At 34.7% G+C, this 15,391-nt stretch overlaps 1 protein-coding gene across 11 annotated transcripts in view; it reads right to left on the bottom strand.

The window, feature by feature from the left end:
• ANKHD1 (ankyrin repeat and KH domain containing 1) overlaps nt 1-15,391 on the bottom strand; it is a 120,468-nt gene that overhangs the window by 45,292 nt on the left and 59,785 nt on the right. For 4 of the 11 annotated variants that reach the window (XM_068536004.1, XM_068536007.1, XM_068536013.1 and 1 more), the window contains exons 11-15: nt 14,155-14,211; nt 5,681-5,768; nt 2,850-2,977; nt 2,501-2,644; nt 1,041-1,143 (exon numbers count right to left, since the gene is read on the bottom strand). In XM_068536004.1, coding sequence (XP_068392105.1) covers nt 1,041-1,143; nt 2,501-2,644; nt 2,850-2,977; nt 5,681-5,768; nt 14,155-14,211 — 520 coding nt within the window. Of the gene's footprint in view, nt 1-1,040; nt 1,144-2,500; nt 2,645-2,849; nt 2,978-5,680; nt 5,769-13,996; nt 14,212-15,391 lie in introns of those variants that run through there. The other 7 variants (XM_068536008.1, XM_068536009.1, XM_068536011.1 and 4 more) reach the window with 3 other exon arrangements.

Raw genomic sequence — 15,391 nt, 5'->3', positions numbered from 1 at the left:
ATTTTCTGAAGTTTAAATAGCTAGGTGTCCAATGGAAAACTGCTAGAATTAGCTTAAGTCAGAGAGACTACAGGTATTTTATCTCTGAAATTAATAGTTTAGAAATGAAGTAATCCTTGGTGAAGGCCCACAATACTCTAAATTACTAAAATTGACATTAATTTGAAAGAAGCTTCTGTTTGCTGCTGAATAGTCACTCCTTACCAACTTCATTTAAAGCTGTGTTAAAGATACAAATATATACTTATACACTTCACTGTGATTTCAAAAATCTAGAACTTCATTGTCATATAATGAATGAAATATGCTTATACATTTGTTTTACATATAATAGTTTTTAACACTTTACATATTACTTATTTTCTTTATTTCAGAGAACTCAGGTAGGACAACCATACATTATTACCAAGTGAAGGTACTTTATATCTACAAATGAAAATACAGCAGAAAAATAACAGAGCTCAAAAACTTGAGTCCTTTAAATAGTGTATACACCTTGATATTCACTTGGATATTATTCATATACTTTTTTATAGTTATTTGTCCGTGTTCACATACTGACAGATGTTAAGCCATATATTCAGCATTACATGAAAGAAACTAAATATAATTCTTAAACTTCTCACTCACCAAACTGAATCAATGCTACTAAGACTTGACAGCAAACATATTTTCATTCCTCATATTACTGTTTAGCTAAAGAGTTGTGAAATGAAAAATGAATGCCTGATAAATTTTTGCTACTTTAATATAACTTGCTACTTTATTTAATATAATGAAGAACTTGGTATATGCTTAAGTATTTTTGCCTGTGCCAGATGAAAACTACACCTAGAAGTATGTTAGCATTTTAAGAAATCATTTTTCCTAGTACTTGTGTCTTTTCTATTTTAAATAGTATGTAAGATAATGAGCATTTGTCAGAATTACCTACCTCAATTCTGGATACACAGTAACTGTGTACCATTAAAGTACCTTTACGAATTCATACTTTAGGTGATAACATACCCATTTTAAGGAAAAATAATTCAAGAACTAACCTTTTTGTACTCCTAAAACAGCAGGAGAGTTCTCCTGTAAAGTTCTGTCAGGTTCCTGTGGAGGTACAACCATGGCGAGTGTATGCATTGGTACACGTGGAACCTAAAAAGTCAACTCAGAAAAAAATAATCTCAGACCAAAGAATAAAACAAAGGTCCATAAATGAAAGAGATCCTGTTTTAGATTTTCTTCGTATACCACCAAATTAACTTTTTTTGTTTCTTTAAGAGAAAAACAAAGAAGAAGAAGAAGGAGGGGAAGAAGAAGAAGGGGAGGAAGAAGAAGGAGGAGGAGAAGGAGAAGAAAAGGAGAAGCAGCAGCAGCAGCATTATTCACCAAGCAGTAATTTCTGAGAATAGTGATTGGGCAAATTCAGGCATTCTACAAACAGTCAATGATAAGCTAAATGGAATTAATATCACTCTCTTGTTACGGAGAAATCCTTGCTGGTTTCAGTTATAGCTAGGAGTACAAGTCACATATTCAACTGGCCAATTTACCCTTGTTCAAATTCTATATGGGTCAAAAGAAAAAAATCCAACACATTTCCTGAATTGGTGTATTTCAGTAGTTCTCAGGATAACTTTGTAGAAAAGAATTTCAGATTTCACTGAACTTTGTATACTTAGTATACTCTCTATATTCTCTCCATATTTTTAGGTAGGTTTAAAAATTACTTTAATGAATTTTTGGTGCATATATCCTGGTTTACCCATACTTTCCTGGATGACAAAAGTAACTATCTATAGGATAATTAATATTGTCTTGGGAGGTATTAAGGGAAAATCATTCTCTTGGTTCAAGATTATGCTTAATGTAATCATAAAAAAACAAACAACCTGAAAGACCTAGTTGTAATAAAAGGACAACTTGGAATACTTATATTTATATTTGGTATTAAGTGTTTCTTTTTAACCACTATTTACAGTAAATAAGACAGTGAAAAAACTTCCCATGTACTTTTGAAGAAAATCTTAAAGAATTTAGGACCAGGTTTATTCAAATTTAAAAGAGAAATAAGCCGGACTTCCCTGGTGGCACAGTAGTTAAGAATCCGCCTGCCAATGCAGGGGACACAGGTTCGAGCCCTGGTCCAGGAAGATCCCACATGCCGCAGAGCAACTAAGCCCATGCGCCACAGCTACTGAGCCTGTGCTCTAGAGCCTGCGAGCCACAACTACTGAAGCCTGCGTGCCTAGAGTCCGTGCTCTGCAACAAGAGAAGCCACTGCAATGAGAAGCCCACGCACCGCAACGAAGAGTAGCTCCCACTCGCGGCAACTAGAGAAAGCCCGCGCACAGCAACGAAGACCCAAGGCAGACGTAAATAAATAAATAAATTTATTAAAAAAAAAGAGAGAGAGAGAGAAATAAGCCCATTTTACTAAAGACTAATTTTAAACAAAAACTCCCAATTTGAAGAATATTTATATTTACAAATAAGCTTTGTTTTACATTACCTGAGATTGATCTTGACAAGGTGGGGTAAGCTGAGACACATCTGTGGTAGGAACTGACAGAACATTGTTTGGATAATCCAATAGATAAGAAACAACATTAGTATGGCCACCTTTTGCAGCTTCAATGAGCATTGTTGAGCCATCCTGAGAAAAATTGACACCGTAATTAATTATTTATTAATTTCTTTTTATAATATGATTACTAAACACATTTAGTTTCTTAGCAGCTCATATAAAATCAAAACTCATTTAAACAGTAATGAATATTAATAAATATTAAGCACTAAAATATTTGAAATATATTTTAATAATGATGTATATATTATTTACTTATTTTGAAGTAGAATACCTTGAGACGATGAGTAGGGTCAGCCCCATGAGCCAAGAGTAGCTCCACAACTGCCAGGTGACCTCCTGCACATGCCAACGACACTACTGTATGATCGTTATTGGCTGTAGCCCTATTCACATTGGCACCTTCAAAGAAAAATAAACAGCAATCTTAGCAAAGCCAGTTCAGACAATATGATTTTAAAAACTTTTTTGAAGTACAACATAGATACAAAAAAGTGCACAAATCATAAGTGTATAGTTTGAAAAATTTTCACAAAGTGAACACACTTGTGTGACCAGCACCCAGATCAAGAAACAGAACATTATCCACATACCAGAAGCCCCACTTTGTGCACCCTTTCAGTCACTACCCCGCCCTCCAATGGTAACTACTATCCTGACTTCCAAACTGGTTTTAGTTTTTGAACTTTATACGAATGAAATCATACAGTGTACTCTTTTGTGCCTGGCTTCTTTCGCTCAATATAATATTTTTGAGATTCATCCACATTGCTGTGCATAGTTGTAGTTCGTTCATTCAATATCACTTCTAAAATGAAAAATCTAGATTAATAAATATATACAGGTTAATGTGAGCACCAAATAATACCATTGTATGTAACTCTTCAAAGACATTTTTGATCTACTTCTAAAATGTGGCAGTATAGCCAGGTCTCAAAGTAGAGAAAACAGATTTTTTTAAACAATATTTACGAGAAATATAATTCTTCATATTGTGTATTTTAAGGGTCAGAGAGACCTGGATATGAAGAGAGAAGACAAAAGATTATCCAAATATGTTATCAGAAAGGCGATTTAGTAAGTTGTTCAATAGCTTTGTACAATATGACCTAAAAGAAGTCTAAATGCAAAATCTTTTCTTAGCCTCTTTTTTTGGTAAATTAATTTTGATTCACGGAAAAAAAGACCTCTCATTTTTAGTTCAACTACCTTTTACAATCCCAAAAGGACTCAACTAGATAGTTAAGACTATAGCAATGGGGACTTCCCTGGTGGTACAGTGGATAAGACTCCATGCTCCCAATGCAGGGGGCCTGGGTTTGACCCCTGGTCAGGGAACTAGATCCCACATGCACGCTGCAACTAAGAGTTCACATGCCACAACTAAGGAGCTGGTGAGCTGCAACTAAGGAGCCCGCCTGCCACAACTAAGACCCAGTGCAACCAAATAAATTAAAAAAAAAAAAAAAAGACTATAGCAATGTTCATTCTTCCTTCTTCCTTAATTCGACATATTTTATGAAGGGAAAAATAAACCTAGGGGAAACTACTATTTATTTAATTTTCAAAAATACCCAGCTGAACCTAATCCTAACTTGTATTAAAGTGCCTTTGGGAAAGGCAAGGCACACCAATAAACATCCTTACATTAGCAACATGAGATTATTTTTAAAGTTGTTAATAATAAATTTAGTTGGTGGGATTGTTTAGCACTTACTACAGCCTAGAAAGGCTATAATCAATGTGTTCTTATTCCTGACAAGCCTGATTATATGCTTAGCAGGGTAGTTGCTGGGTATGATTAGGTAACTTCTTTAGGAAAGGGGCATGAGAGAACTCTAAAGGTTATCCATCTGTTTATTACTTCTGCATGGTTGAAGTAAATAGCTTTTACAGACTAAGTTATAACATTATGTAAGATATGCCTTACTTGGTAGCAAAATGTGATGTGAAGAAAATAGGCCTAGTTTTATCCAATTAAAGAAGAAAGCAAGTATATTTAAAATGATAAAATCTTACACTGCATCCTTAATGGTATAAAATGTCAGAATTCTATTGGAATATACAATAGATATAAAATGTTTATTTGAATAACGTGACAACACTTGAGTGGACCTTCCTTACAGTTTAACATCCTAAGAATTTTTTATCAGATGCCAGAGTACCTCGAAAACTACACAGAGTTAGGCTGAACCAAAAGAAATTGCTAATATTACCATCTTTGACATATACAATGACAATTTTATATGGTTCAACATAAACTGAGTTCAGCAGCATTTCACTTCTCTATAGTAAGTAGTCTTGAACTACCTCTTATCCATCATTTGAATTTCTTTGCCTAAATATATTCTAATAATAGAATCTCTAGAGGAATATAAAAATAATAAATAACACCCTTGTGTACTTGGTTGATTTAACTGTACCATCAACAACAGTAGCAGACTTTCTCTCCTCCACCCTTCCCCATTTCCAGCAGAACTGCCTTAAGTGTTGAACGATACTGTATCTACTAAATATAGCTGGACATTTTACCTTTGACTTTTCCAACTTTGGGGAGTAACCATATACTCTTTGGTTGATGAAAACTTCAAACTCAAAACAAATAAACAGGACTTCCCTGGTGGTCCAGTGGTTAAGAATCCGCCTTCCAATGCAGGGGACGCAGGTTCGATCCCTGGTCAGGGAGTTGGGATACCCCGTGCTGCGGGGCAACTAGGCCCCTGCGCCACAACTACTGAGCTCGCGAGCCTCAACTAGAGCCCACGCGCCGCAAACTACAGAGCCCACGTGCCCTGGAGCCTGTGCGCCACAAATAGAGAGAGAGAAAAAAAAAAACCCACACGCGGCAACGAAAGATCCCGCATGCCTCAACAAAGATCCTGTGTGCCACAACTAAGACCCAACGCAGCCAGGAAAAAAAAACACCTAATAAAGATCCCAGCAAAGTACCTTATGAACTCTGCCTCCTAATAAAATACAGCAACAAAAGACTGGAATACAATACTTATACTATAGATAAAGTAGCTTTAACAGAAATTGCAACAGTTTAGGAACTTTTTTCAGAAGTTGTACCTTCTTGGAAATGCACACTTGTACTTTCTTTACCTTTGCTAATAAGAAACTGCACGGTGCACAAATGGCCAGCTCTCGCAGCTTTCATCAAAGGTGTTCTTCCACCTTCAGATTCATGTTCCTAGTAAAGAAACATAAAATAATCCATCAGTGCCAATTCATTAACCATCTATTTTTAACACTTAGTATCAATGACATAAGAAATAATGAAGATTTAATACTTACTCAACGCAGTCACTTATGTTACCTACCTCAATTCCTCCAAAATACAGGATTAATTTCAGTCCACATTAGATGGTGTAACTTTCTAAGAGCAAGTTCAGTTTTACATACCAAACAATAAACATTAAGGATAAGACTTATGTTTAGTTTGATCCCCAAAGAGAAGTAACTGCATTTTTCTAATACTAAGGTTAAAAAGATATTTCCCTAACTATTCATCTGAACTATGAAAAAGGAACCTTAATTTTGTGAGGTGATTTTGAGGATCTCATCATATCAGAAGCCAATAAGAGATCTATCAAAGGAGAGAAACCAATCTCTGAAGAAAAACACTATGGTATTTCAGGAGTAAAGGGAAAAGGAAAAAAGAAAAATACAAAAGAGCTGATTATTTTTTAGAGTAGAAATTAAATGCTTGAATAGTCAAAGGCAAAAGAAGCAGTCTTACAATAGTAGGAAGATTGTTATCCTTCCTAGCAAGTTTGTCAGCAAGAGGAATGAATGAGAAAACAGCTTCTCAAGCATCCTAATATCAAATGCCACTAAAAAAAGCTTGCTTGTATGGTAAGTAGTACTGCCTGTTGGGAGTACTGTGAACTCTTACTACATTCATCTAAGTATTAAAATGTAGCTGACACACAGCTTTTACGAAAAGTTCTCTCAACTATCCCCTCACTATGTATGCAAACATTAATTTCTGTTGTTCTGGTCCTCTTTTGTTACTAAGAAAAACTTGATAAAGAACAGTGATTTCTTCTAATTAACTCAGCGAATCCTTTAGCTACCACACAGTCAACTAGTCTACTTACATAACTATATCTCACTACAACTTTGGCAAACTAACAATAAGAATAGATTGTCAACCCAATGGAAACTTTAAACTGGACTGCAGTGACAGGAATTCCACTCTAAAAGAAGTTCTTTTCTTTTATCTTGATAGTGTAGAATTCTCAACCTCCTAGTTTATGTTTTGATTTTTGTTATGCATATTGATTAGACAACAATCTTTATTAACTCTAAGGTATGGAGGATGAATAACTATAGATAATGCCAACATAATTTGGCTTTAGAATGAATTTTGAACTTATATTCAAATGTAGGTAAATCTAATATTCTGGCAATTTACTTCAAACAAAACGGAATACACATCATGAAGAGCTTACTCAGAAAGACCTAGAAAGTTGTGTCAACACACTACATGCTGGAGTTGTTGTATCAACTACACACTGGAAAGAAATTGCTCCTTTAGCAACTGCTATTTCCCCTCCTGTTTCAGGGCCATTTTGCTTAAGCTGCTCTCTCTTCCCTGTAACACTTCTTTGTTAGCTCCTTTTCATCCTTGACTGTCTCAAGTTAAGTGTTATTTCCTCAAGGAAGAACTTCCTGAACCTTCTTGACTAGATCACTTTTCCTACTATTGACTTACAGTTCTACGAACTGCTCCTTCATAAGTTCCAATCACATATTAGTTTGTGTAACTATTTGGGTAACATGTCCACCACTCAAGTATAAGCTTCATGAGAAAAGCAATCATGTCCATTTTTGCTTACCATTATATACCTAATGTCTAAAACAATGAAGTACTTGAACACTGTTTACCAAGAAGGAACCTAAGCATATATGACCTCTCAAATCTTCCCTTTCATAGAAATGAAGTTTGAAGTTTAAATTTTCTACTAGGTAAATAAGAGAAAGAGAAGTTAATTTTAAGAATGGTAGCTAAACTTAGAGTAAGACATTCATTACCTTCATTTAATAATACATTATTACTAGATCATGGGTGGGCAATACTAATGTCACTTTTCCTTTTTTTTTCTTTCTTATCTCTTTAGCCTGGCAGTGACACCCATCAGTGCAACTAGTAGTGGCAAAGACAAAAGATTCTGAAAGCCCTGTTTAGAATAAACTTTTAAAGTAACTGTTAGTTCTGTATATTTAAAATATTCCCATAGCTGTTAAAAATAAGAAATCAGAAAGTATAATCCCAAGATGCTCACTCCAAGTGAAATTTCAAAATTCAACATACTAATAAAATTTTGGAAATAAAAGGTGTTAAAAGCTGCCTATTTTATTTTCCTCCCTATAAATATACATTCATTCCTTTGGTTTTGAACAATATGTTTGAGGAAACAGTTGATACGATAATACTACAACTTTATAATGTATTTATAATATTTCTTGTCCTGAAATTAATAATGTATATCCCACAACACATACCATTTGTCCCAAAATATCTGACCACTGAATCCTTCTTTTAGGATAGGAACCAAATTTGTCTATACAGCTGACCCTTGAATAACATGGGTTTGAACTGAGTAGGTCCATTTATATGTTGATACCTAAGTTCTACACTACACAATCACAGGGATGCAGAACCCCACACAACATGGGTAGATGTGAAGTTATATGTGGATTTTCCACTGCACAGGTGGGCGTCCCAACCCCCACGTTGTTCAAGGGTCAACTGGCTACTTACTTATGAATGTTGGATTTATTATTTCAGCCAATATTTGTTCAATATCAATAAAATTTTAGGATACGAATTATGATTATTTCCTTCATAAACAAAGAAAACTATTTTTCAAGGCTACAAACTTAGGTATTGTGCAGTTTGACCTTTTTTCTTTCTTCTTTTTGGATAACAGCTAGAATAATATAGGGATTATCTATTCCTTGAACATTTGGTAAAACTCACCTATAAATCCATCTGGGATCCTCTTACCTTCATTAGATGGATGGTTTTGAACTACTGACTCAATGTGTGAAATGGTTGTTTTATTGAGGTATACAATTCTAGAATCTTTTTTTTTTTTAGGTCATGCAGCGAGGCTTGCGGGATCTTAGTTCCTCCACCAGGGATTGAACCTGGGCCCTCGGTAGTGAAAGCACAGAGTCCTAACCACTGGACCGCCAGGGAATCCCCTTGAATCATTTTTGATAATTTATATTTATAGAAAAAAATCAGTATTCATTTCATCTAAGTATTCAAACTGATTGTTCATATTGCCTTATGAATTTTAAAGTTCTCTACTATATCATACAGTTATAACTCCCTTTGAGGTTCTATCATATACCTTTTGCCCTTTTGAAAAAAGCTGGGCTTATTTTATCTATCTCAGAATTTTTTTAAAATCAGCTTTTATTTTGCTGTTTATCCTTATTTTTTCTTTTTTTAACTCCATTTTTTTTGTTGTTTACTATTCTATTAACTTTTTAAAAATGTTATGTCCTTCCTTCTTTGTGCTATTGTTCTTTTACTAGCTTCATTGACTTTCATTACACACACACACACACACACACACACACACACACACACAATTTTCCTTCTAAGGACCACTTTAGCTGTACCCTCTCACCCAAGTTTTGATGTGTAGTTTTGGTGATAACATCTATTTTGCAATTTTTACTGTGATTGCCTTTTTAACTCATGAATTATGTAAAAGTATTTTTCCTCATTTTCTAGTTATATGGGATTTAAAAAAATAAGGTCTTATTGTTAATTTGTAATTTTAAAAAAACAGAGATCAGAGAATGTAGTTCATATGATTAAGAAGTTTGTTTTAAAGACTCTTTTGTGGCCTAAAACATGCACCAGATTTACACATATTCAATGCACTGGAAAATAACATATTCCATATTTATTGGAAACAAAATGATAGCTCTCTATTTATAGGAGCAAACTTGATTTTTCTATTCTTAACAATCGCTTTATGTATTTGATCTATCAGTTTCATAGAGAAGTGTGGGAAAAAATCCTAGCATTACAAATGTAGAGCTAATTTTCTTGTAACTTTGTAATTTTCTATTTTAATTGGAGGGTAGATGTTAGTTACTGATTAGTAACTGATTGTTATACTAGCTGGAGGAGCATTTATTTATCTCTAAAAATAATTTTGGTTTAAAATTACATTTTGCCTGATATTAATATTGCCTTACATAACTTTTTCCATTACTTTGTCAACCTTTCCCTGTCATTTTGCTTTAGATCTTTCTCCTGAAAACAGAATTTGCTAGATTTTGATTTTGAATCTAATTCATGTCTGTGCCCTTTTAACAACGGAGTTCAATAGGTTTATATTTGTTCTGATTAATAATATATTTTTGTAAAAAAGAATCTTTAAAGTTATTCAGTACCTGATTCTTCACTCCTGAATAACACAAGGATTCTAGCGTGGCTTTTGAACTTTCTAACATATCCTGCTGAATTTCATACTATTGCTGTCTAGATTTTTAGTACTACTTTGGTTTTAAGCATAAAAATTTAGGTTTTATACTCACAAATTTGTATTTATAATATATTTTACCAATTTCTGTGCTTACCGTAGCTTCCTGCATCCCACGCCTTCCTCCAGGGCTTTTTCTCCTTTTTGATGTACATAACTTTTAGTAGTTCTTTTGGCAAGGGTCTGAGGTGGTAAACTCTTATTCTTTGTAGATCTGAAAATATGCTTATTTTTCCTTCTTTGGAATGTTAGTTGAGTATAGAATTCTATATTGTGTTATTTTCTTGTTCTTTTTGGGGGGGGGTGGCTGCGTTGGGTCTTCGTTGCTGCGCACGGGCTTTTTCTCTAGTTGTGGCGAGCAGGGCTACTCTGCGTTGCGGTGTGCAGGCTTCTCATTGTGGTGGCTTCTCTTGTTACAGAGCATGGGCTCTAGGTGCACGGGCTTCAGTAGTTGTGGCACACAGGCTCTAGAGCGCAGGCTCAGTAGTTGTGGCACACGGACTTAGTTGCTCTGCAGCATGTGGGATCTTCCCGGACCAGGGCTCAAACCCGTGTCCCCTCTGTTGGCAGGTGGATTCTTAACCACTGCGCCACCAGGGAGGTCCCCCTTCTGGTATTTTGAGGATATTACTCTCCATCATTTTCTGTGATTATTATTGTTGATGAGAATCTACCATCAAAAATTTAATTGTTGTTCCTTTGAGAATAATTCATTTTTCCTCCAATAGCTTTTAAGATTTTTCTTTATCCTTAAAATTCTGCAGTATCATTTGTTCTCCTTAGCAATTATTTTTCAATCAAGGATTCATGTCAGGCTTCAGTTCTAGAAAATTCTCCATCATTTTCTCTTCAAGCTTTGCCTCTGCCTTCTATTTCTAGCCTCTCTTTCAGAAACTTCATATATATATATATGGTCAAATATATACATGGCCTCTCAATTTCTCTTTCCTATTTTCCATCTCTTTACCTTTGTGCTGTATTATTTATTTTATCATTTGATTCATTAATTCTTTATTCAACTGTCCAATATACTGTTTATCCTATATATTTAGTTTTTATTTCCACAATTTTCTCTCCTGAAAGTTTAAATGTTTTATTTCGTATCTATCTGTTCTTAATTCATAATCATCAGCTTTTGTTCCATTGCCTCACATTGTTTTATGGCTATTGTTCATAGTTTAAAATAAGCATGCTTAAAATCTTTGATTCAAGTCTTTTATTTCAATTTCCTTGGGCCTGTATTCTCCTGTGCTGCTGCTTTTTGTTTGCTTGCATTTTGACTATCTCTCTTCATGTAGATTTGCTCCTGAGCTTTATAATTTTTTTATTTGAAAAAGCTCATTTTGCATGGGAGTTGTTTTTTTTCTTTTATTTCCATCCACAAACTTATCCCTTCTCATTAGATGGTCTAAAAGTTACCTCGGTCTGGTCCATTTCAGAAGTAGCTCTTTCCTTGGCAACTTAAGCTTCTTATCCCATGAAGTTATTTCTGTTCTTCTCACTAAATCAAATAATTATGCCCTCCAAGTTCTTAGTTACAATGTTGTCTTTGCAGCTTCCCTCTATGAAGAACAACTTGCTAATTTCTAACTGCCACTCTGGGCAGTTGCTTGGAGCTTTTTTTCCATGTTGCTTCACAGGCTGGGCAATAAGACTACATCTATTGGCCAGTTCCATGTGAGATGCATTCAGTCCCTATTCCCTTAAAGATGATGAAATTCCAGCCCCCAGCGCCCATTTTTTTTTAGGTTTAATTCTCCTTGGGCCTACAGCTTCAGCTGTGGATCCAGGGTCCGTTTCCAGTCCACAGAGTTCATTGGTCTTGTCTCTGAGTATAGCTATATATTTTTAGTTTAGTTTGCTTTTCTCCCATATTTTATTTATTAGATCTATGTACTTGAATGACAGAGAGCAGAGAGGTTTGAAAATATACTAACAGTGACTTTACTTTCTTGACTGGAAGTCATTTGTTACTTATATTTAAACAACTTTGAGATACGACTCATTCAACATACAATAACCTAGAAAGAAAGAACTTGGCCTTTAAAAAAAAAGTGTATTAGGAGTTTTGTGTATTGCACAGATAGTTTTAAGGATCAAGAAAAAATTGATAAAAGTGTTCCAGCTTTAAGTAGTAAAGTTTTAAAATATGTATATATGCTACTCCTTAATAAAAAGTTATTTAAAAAGCGGGAGGTCCTATTTAGTTTATTAAGGTAAACTAATCACCAACAGTTGAAATATATTGATAAGTGGATAATCAGAGTTTATAAGCCCGCTAAAATCTTGTCCATAAAAAATGCACTGCAAAGTTCTCGTTCTGATGCGTAAGCATTATGAGAAAAAAGGTGCATTTTTTTTCTATTTGGCTTTAGATAACAAAATTTAATTTTAGATTAAGGCTTTTTTTCTTTAAAATAAATTGATTTCCTTTAAAACCACAGTCCTGGGCAACCAAGGTATATATCGAAGATTGTAACTATATCACAGAGCCAGTGTTTCTTGGAGTTGAAGGAGGACATGGTCTAGGGGGAAGGACCAGAATCAGAGGAGAGGAGAGGGAGGCTGTTTTATACTATATATGTAACTAAAGGATTCTTACACTCTCCCCTAGGGGATATGTTCTTCCAACCCACCACTGTATATTAATCACTAATTTAGTGATCTGTTACTGATCAGATTCATATCCCTCAGCAGAACTGAGATGGAAAAAGATTAAGAGGCACTGTTTTAGGGTTTGTGTTTAGCTCAGTTTCTAAAAACCGCAAGTAACAAAGACAAAAACCAAGCTTACTCAGTTTGGAAGAAGGAAGAATGATAATAAAGCAAAGGTTGGAAAAGGACACAACTCAGCAATGATGCAGAATAATCTACAGACTCTAGCAATGTCTCAAAGTGTGGAATATAGAGGACTTATGAGAATCTCTTGGGATATCATTTAAAATGCAGACTCCCCATTTCAGATCTGCTGAATCTGAACCTCTAAAAGTGGGGCTACAAACCTCAATTTTAAAAAGTATCCCAAGTCTTGAGACTTACAGCTAGAGAGACAGATTTAAAATCACATTTTCTTTAACAAATCCAGGGAGAAAAAATTAACTTTATCTGAACTAACACTCAGCTTTACATTCTTGATAGGAGCCACAGCTATTACATAAACTGAGTAAAAGTTTACATTTTCACAGAGTATTTTGTGAAAGAAATTTATTTACTTTCTTCAAAGTAGAATGAATATGTAACAACTTCTCATAACAAAAGCCAATAAAAAAGATATTTAATAAGCATTATGGTTAAGAGTGGCTTGACACTGAAAAATTTATTTTAGATGGCCTAAATTAATTGTGAAGCAATCACAACTTATTCCTAATTTAAAAATTAAGCACTGCTCCTGAGTGTGAACAAATCTCTCTGGATTACAATGGATATTAAATTTGCTTGACTTCTAAAAGCATCAGGCACAAATTCCACACATTTCTTTTTTCAAAAGAAATGTTTATTTATCAACTAGTATTCACCTTGTTAAAAAACAATCTTAGAACGAGGTTACATGAAAGGATTTTAAGAAGAAAATTTTAATTTTATAGAAATTAGGGCATGAGCAATATAGTAAATGTTTCACTAAACTGTTTTTTTGTTGTTGTTTATTTGAGGATTATATAGAAAAAAATCCAATATATCACCCTAAATCTGAGTTTCAGATTTTTGTTGAACAAAGTTGAATACAAAGGGCTTTATGACTGAGACTTTCTCTCTGGGTTATCTTAACTCTCTCAATAAGGGAGAATGCAAAAAAACTATCTGAATAAGAAAATCTATTTTAACCTAAGAGATTTTTTTTTTTTTAGGAATACCACATAAAAAGAATACTAAGGAAGCAAACTACTAGCAATGTAAATCTCTTTTTATTGGAACTTCATAATCTTTTTCAATCGAAGAGGATTTCCTTTGTCACCCAACAGGGTCCTGGAACTTCTTGGCTGGAATTCAGATATCCAGAGTTCTGGTTACCTACATCATCTATTCTTTATGTAGTAGCTTACAAGCATCAAAGGCCACCCTCACCTGATGCTTGGCCGGATCTATGCCCTCCAAAATAGTCTTCATGTCCTCCTGCTTGTCCTGTGAAAGGAAAAAGAAGAACTCACGGATCTTATTCCAAAAAAGAAAATCACATTTGGCCATGAAGACCTTGTGACCAGTACTTCAGGTGCTGGGCTTTATTAACTCAGGATCTTCAACTAAAAAGATTCTCATCTGTAGAGACCATAATCTCATGAACAGAGTATGATTTTTAAGTATGATAATATGGTTCTCTACCAATATAACTTCAATATAAACCTTAACATATGCAGACATAATTCTGCTAAAGTTTTTGAACTCATGCCTTTATCTCCAAATACAACTAAAACCACAGAAAATAGAGCAGTATCTTAATATCTAACCAAGGAAAATAATTAAATCAAAAGATTTGCGAATATCAGAAGCTGAGAGATAAAAGTAGGAAAAATACTGTAAGATGATTAAATAGTTCTGTAGTACCTCCTCCCCCCATTATAAATGCACTTAGCGCTCACACTTTTCAACTAAAACAGGAGACTTGAAAGAACTTGCAATGGAATATCTGTATTTTCTCTAGATCTAGTCTCGAGACAGGGAGAAAGTACTCAAAGATGAGACAGGGAGATGGTTGAAGAAACAGTAATAAGAATTGCAATCACTGACCAGGATCAACTGTATCTCCAAATAAAAGAAATGTGGCCTAGAGAAGGCTTCACCCTAAGTCACTCCTACCTCCTACCCTGGATGATATGCTTACCCTAAGGGGATGCATGTTCCTATGGTAGAGATTTGGTGAGAAAGTATTCTGAGTCAACTCTATGATTTGAAGAAGCTGACTGTTAAAGCTCACTTCTCCCTACCTCATCCCCATATGATTTTCAACAAAGACAAGCTCCATTCAAATAAGAATAAATAAGCACAAAGTATCCAACACAGAACCTATTAAGAAGTTCCTACAAAAATAGAAACAAAATTTTAGTCAAATATTCCCTTGTACTTTCAAAAATATTAAAGAGAATATGAACGCTTTAACTAGTGGAACAAAGTGATATAACAGCAAGAGGAAACTTAAAAGTGAGTTGGGGGTACTTCCCTGGTGATGCAGTGGTTAAGAATCTGCCTGCAAGGCAGGGAACACGGGTTCCAGTCCTGGTCCAGGAAGATCCCACATGCCGCGGAGCAACTAAGCCCGTGCGCCACAACTACTGAGCCTGCACTCTAGAGCCCATGAGACACAGCT

This window comes from Eschrichtius robustus, chromosome 2, assembly GCF_028021215.1.
Source record: "Eschrichtius robustus isolate mEscRob2 chromosome 2, mEscRob2.pri, whole genome shotgun sequence".
NCBI lineage: Eukaryota > Metazoa > Chordata > Mammalia > Artiodactyla > Eschrichtiidae > Eschrichtius > Eschrichtius robustus.
This window is presented reverse-complemented; position numbering and strand designations above follow the sequence as displayed.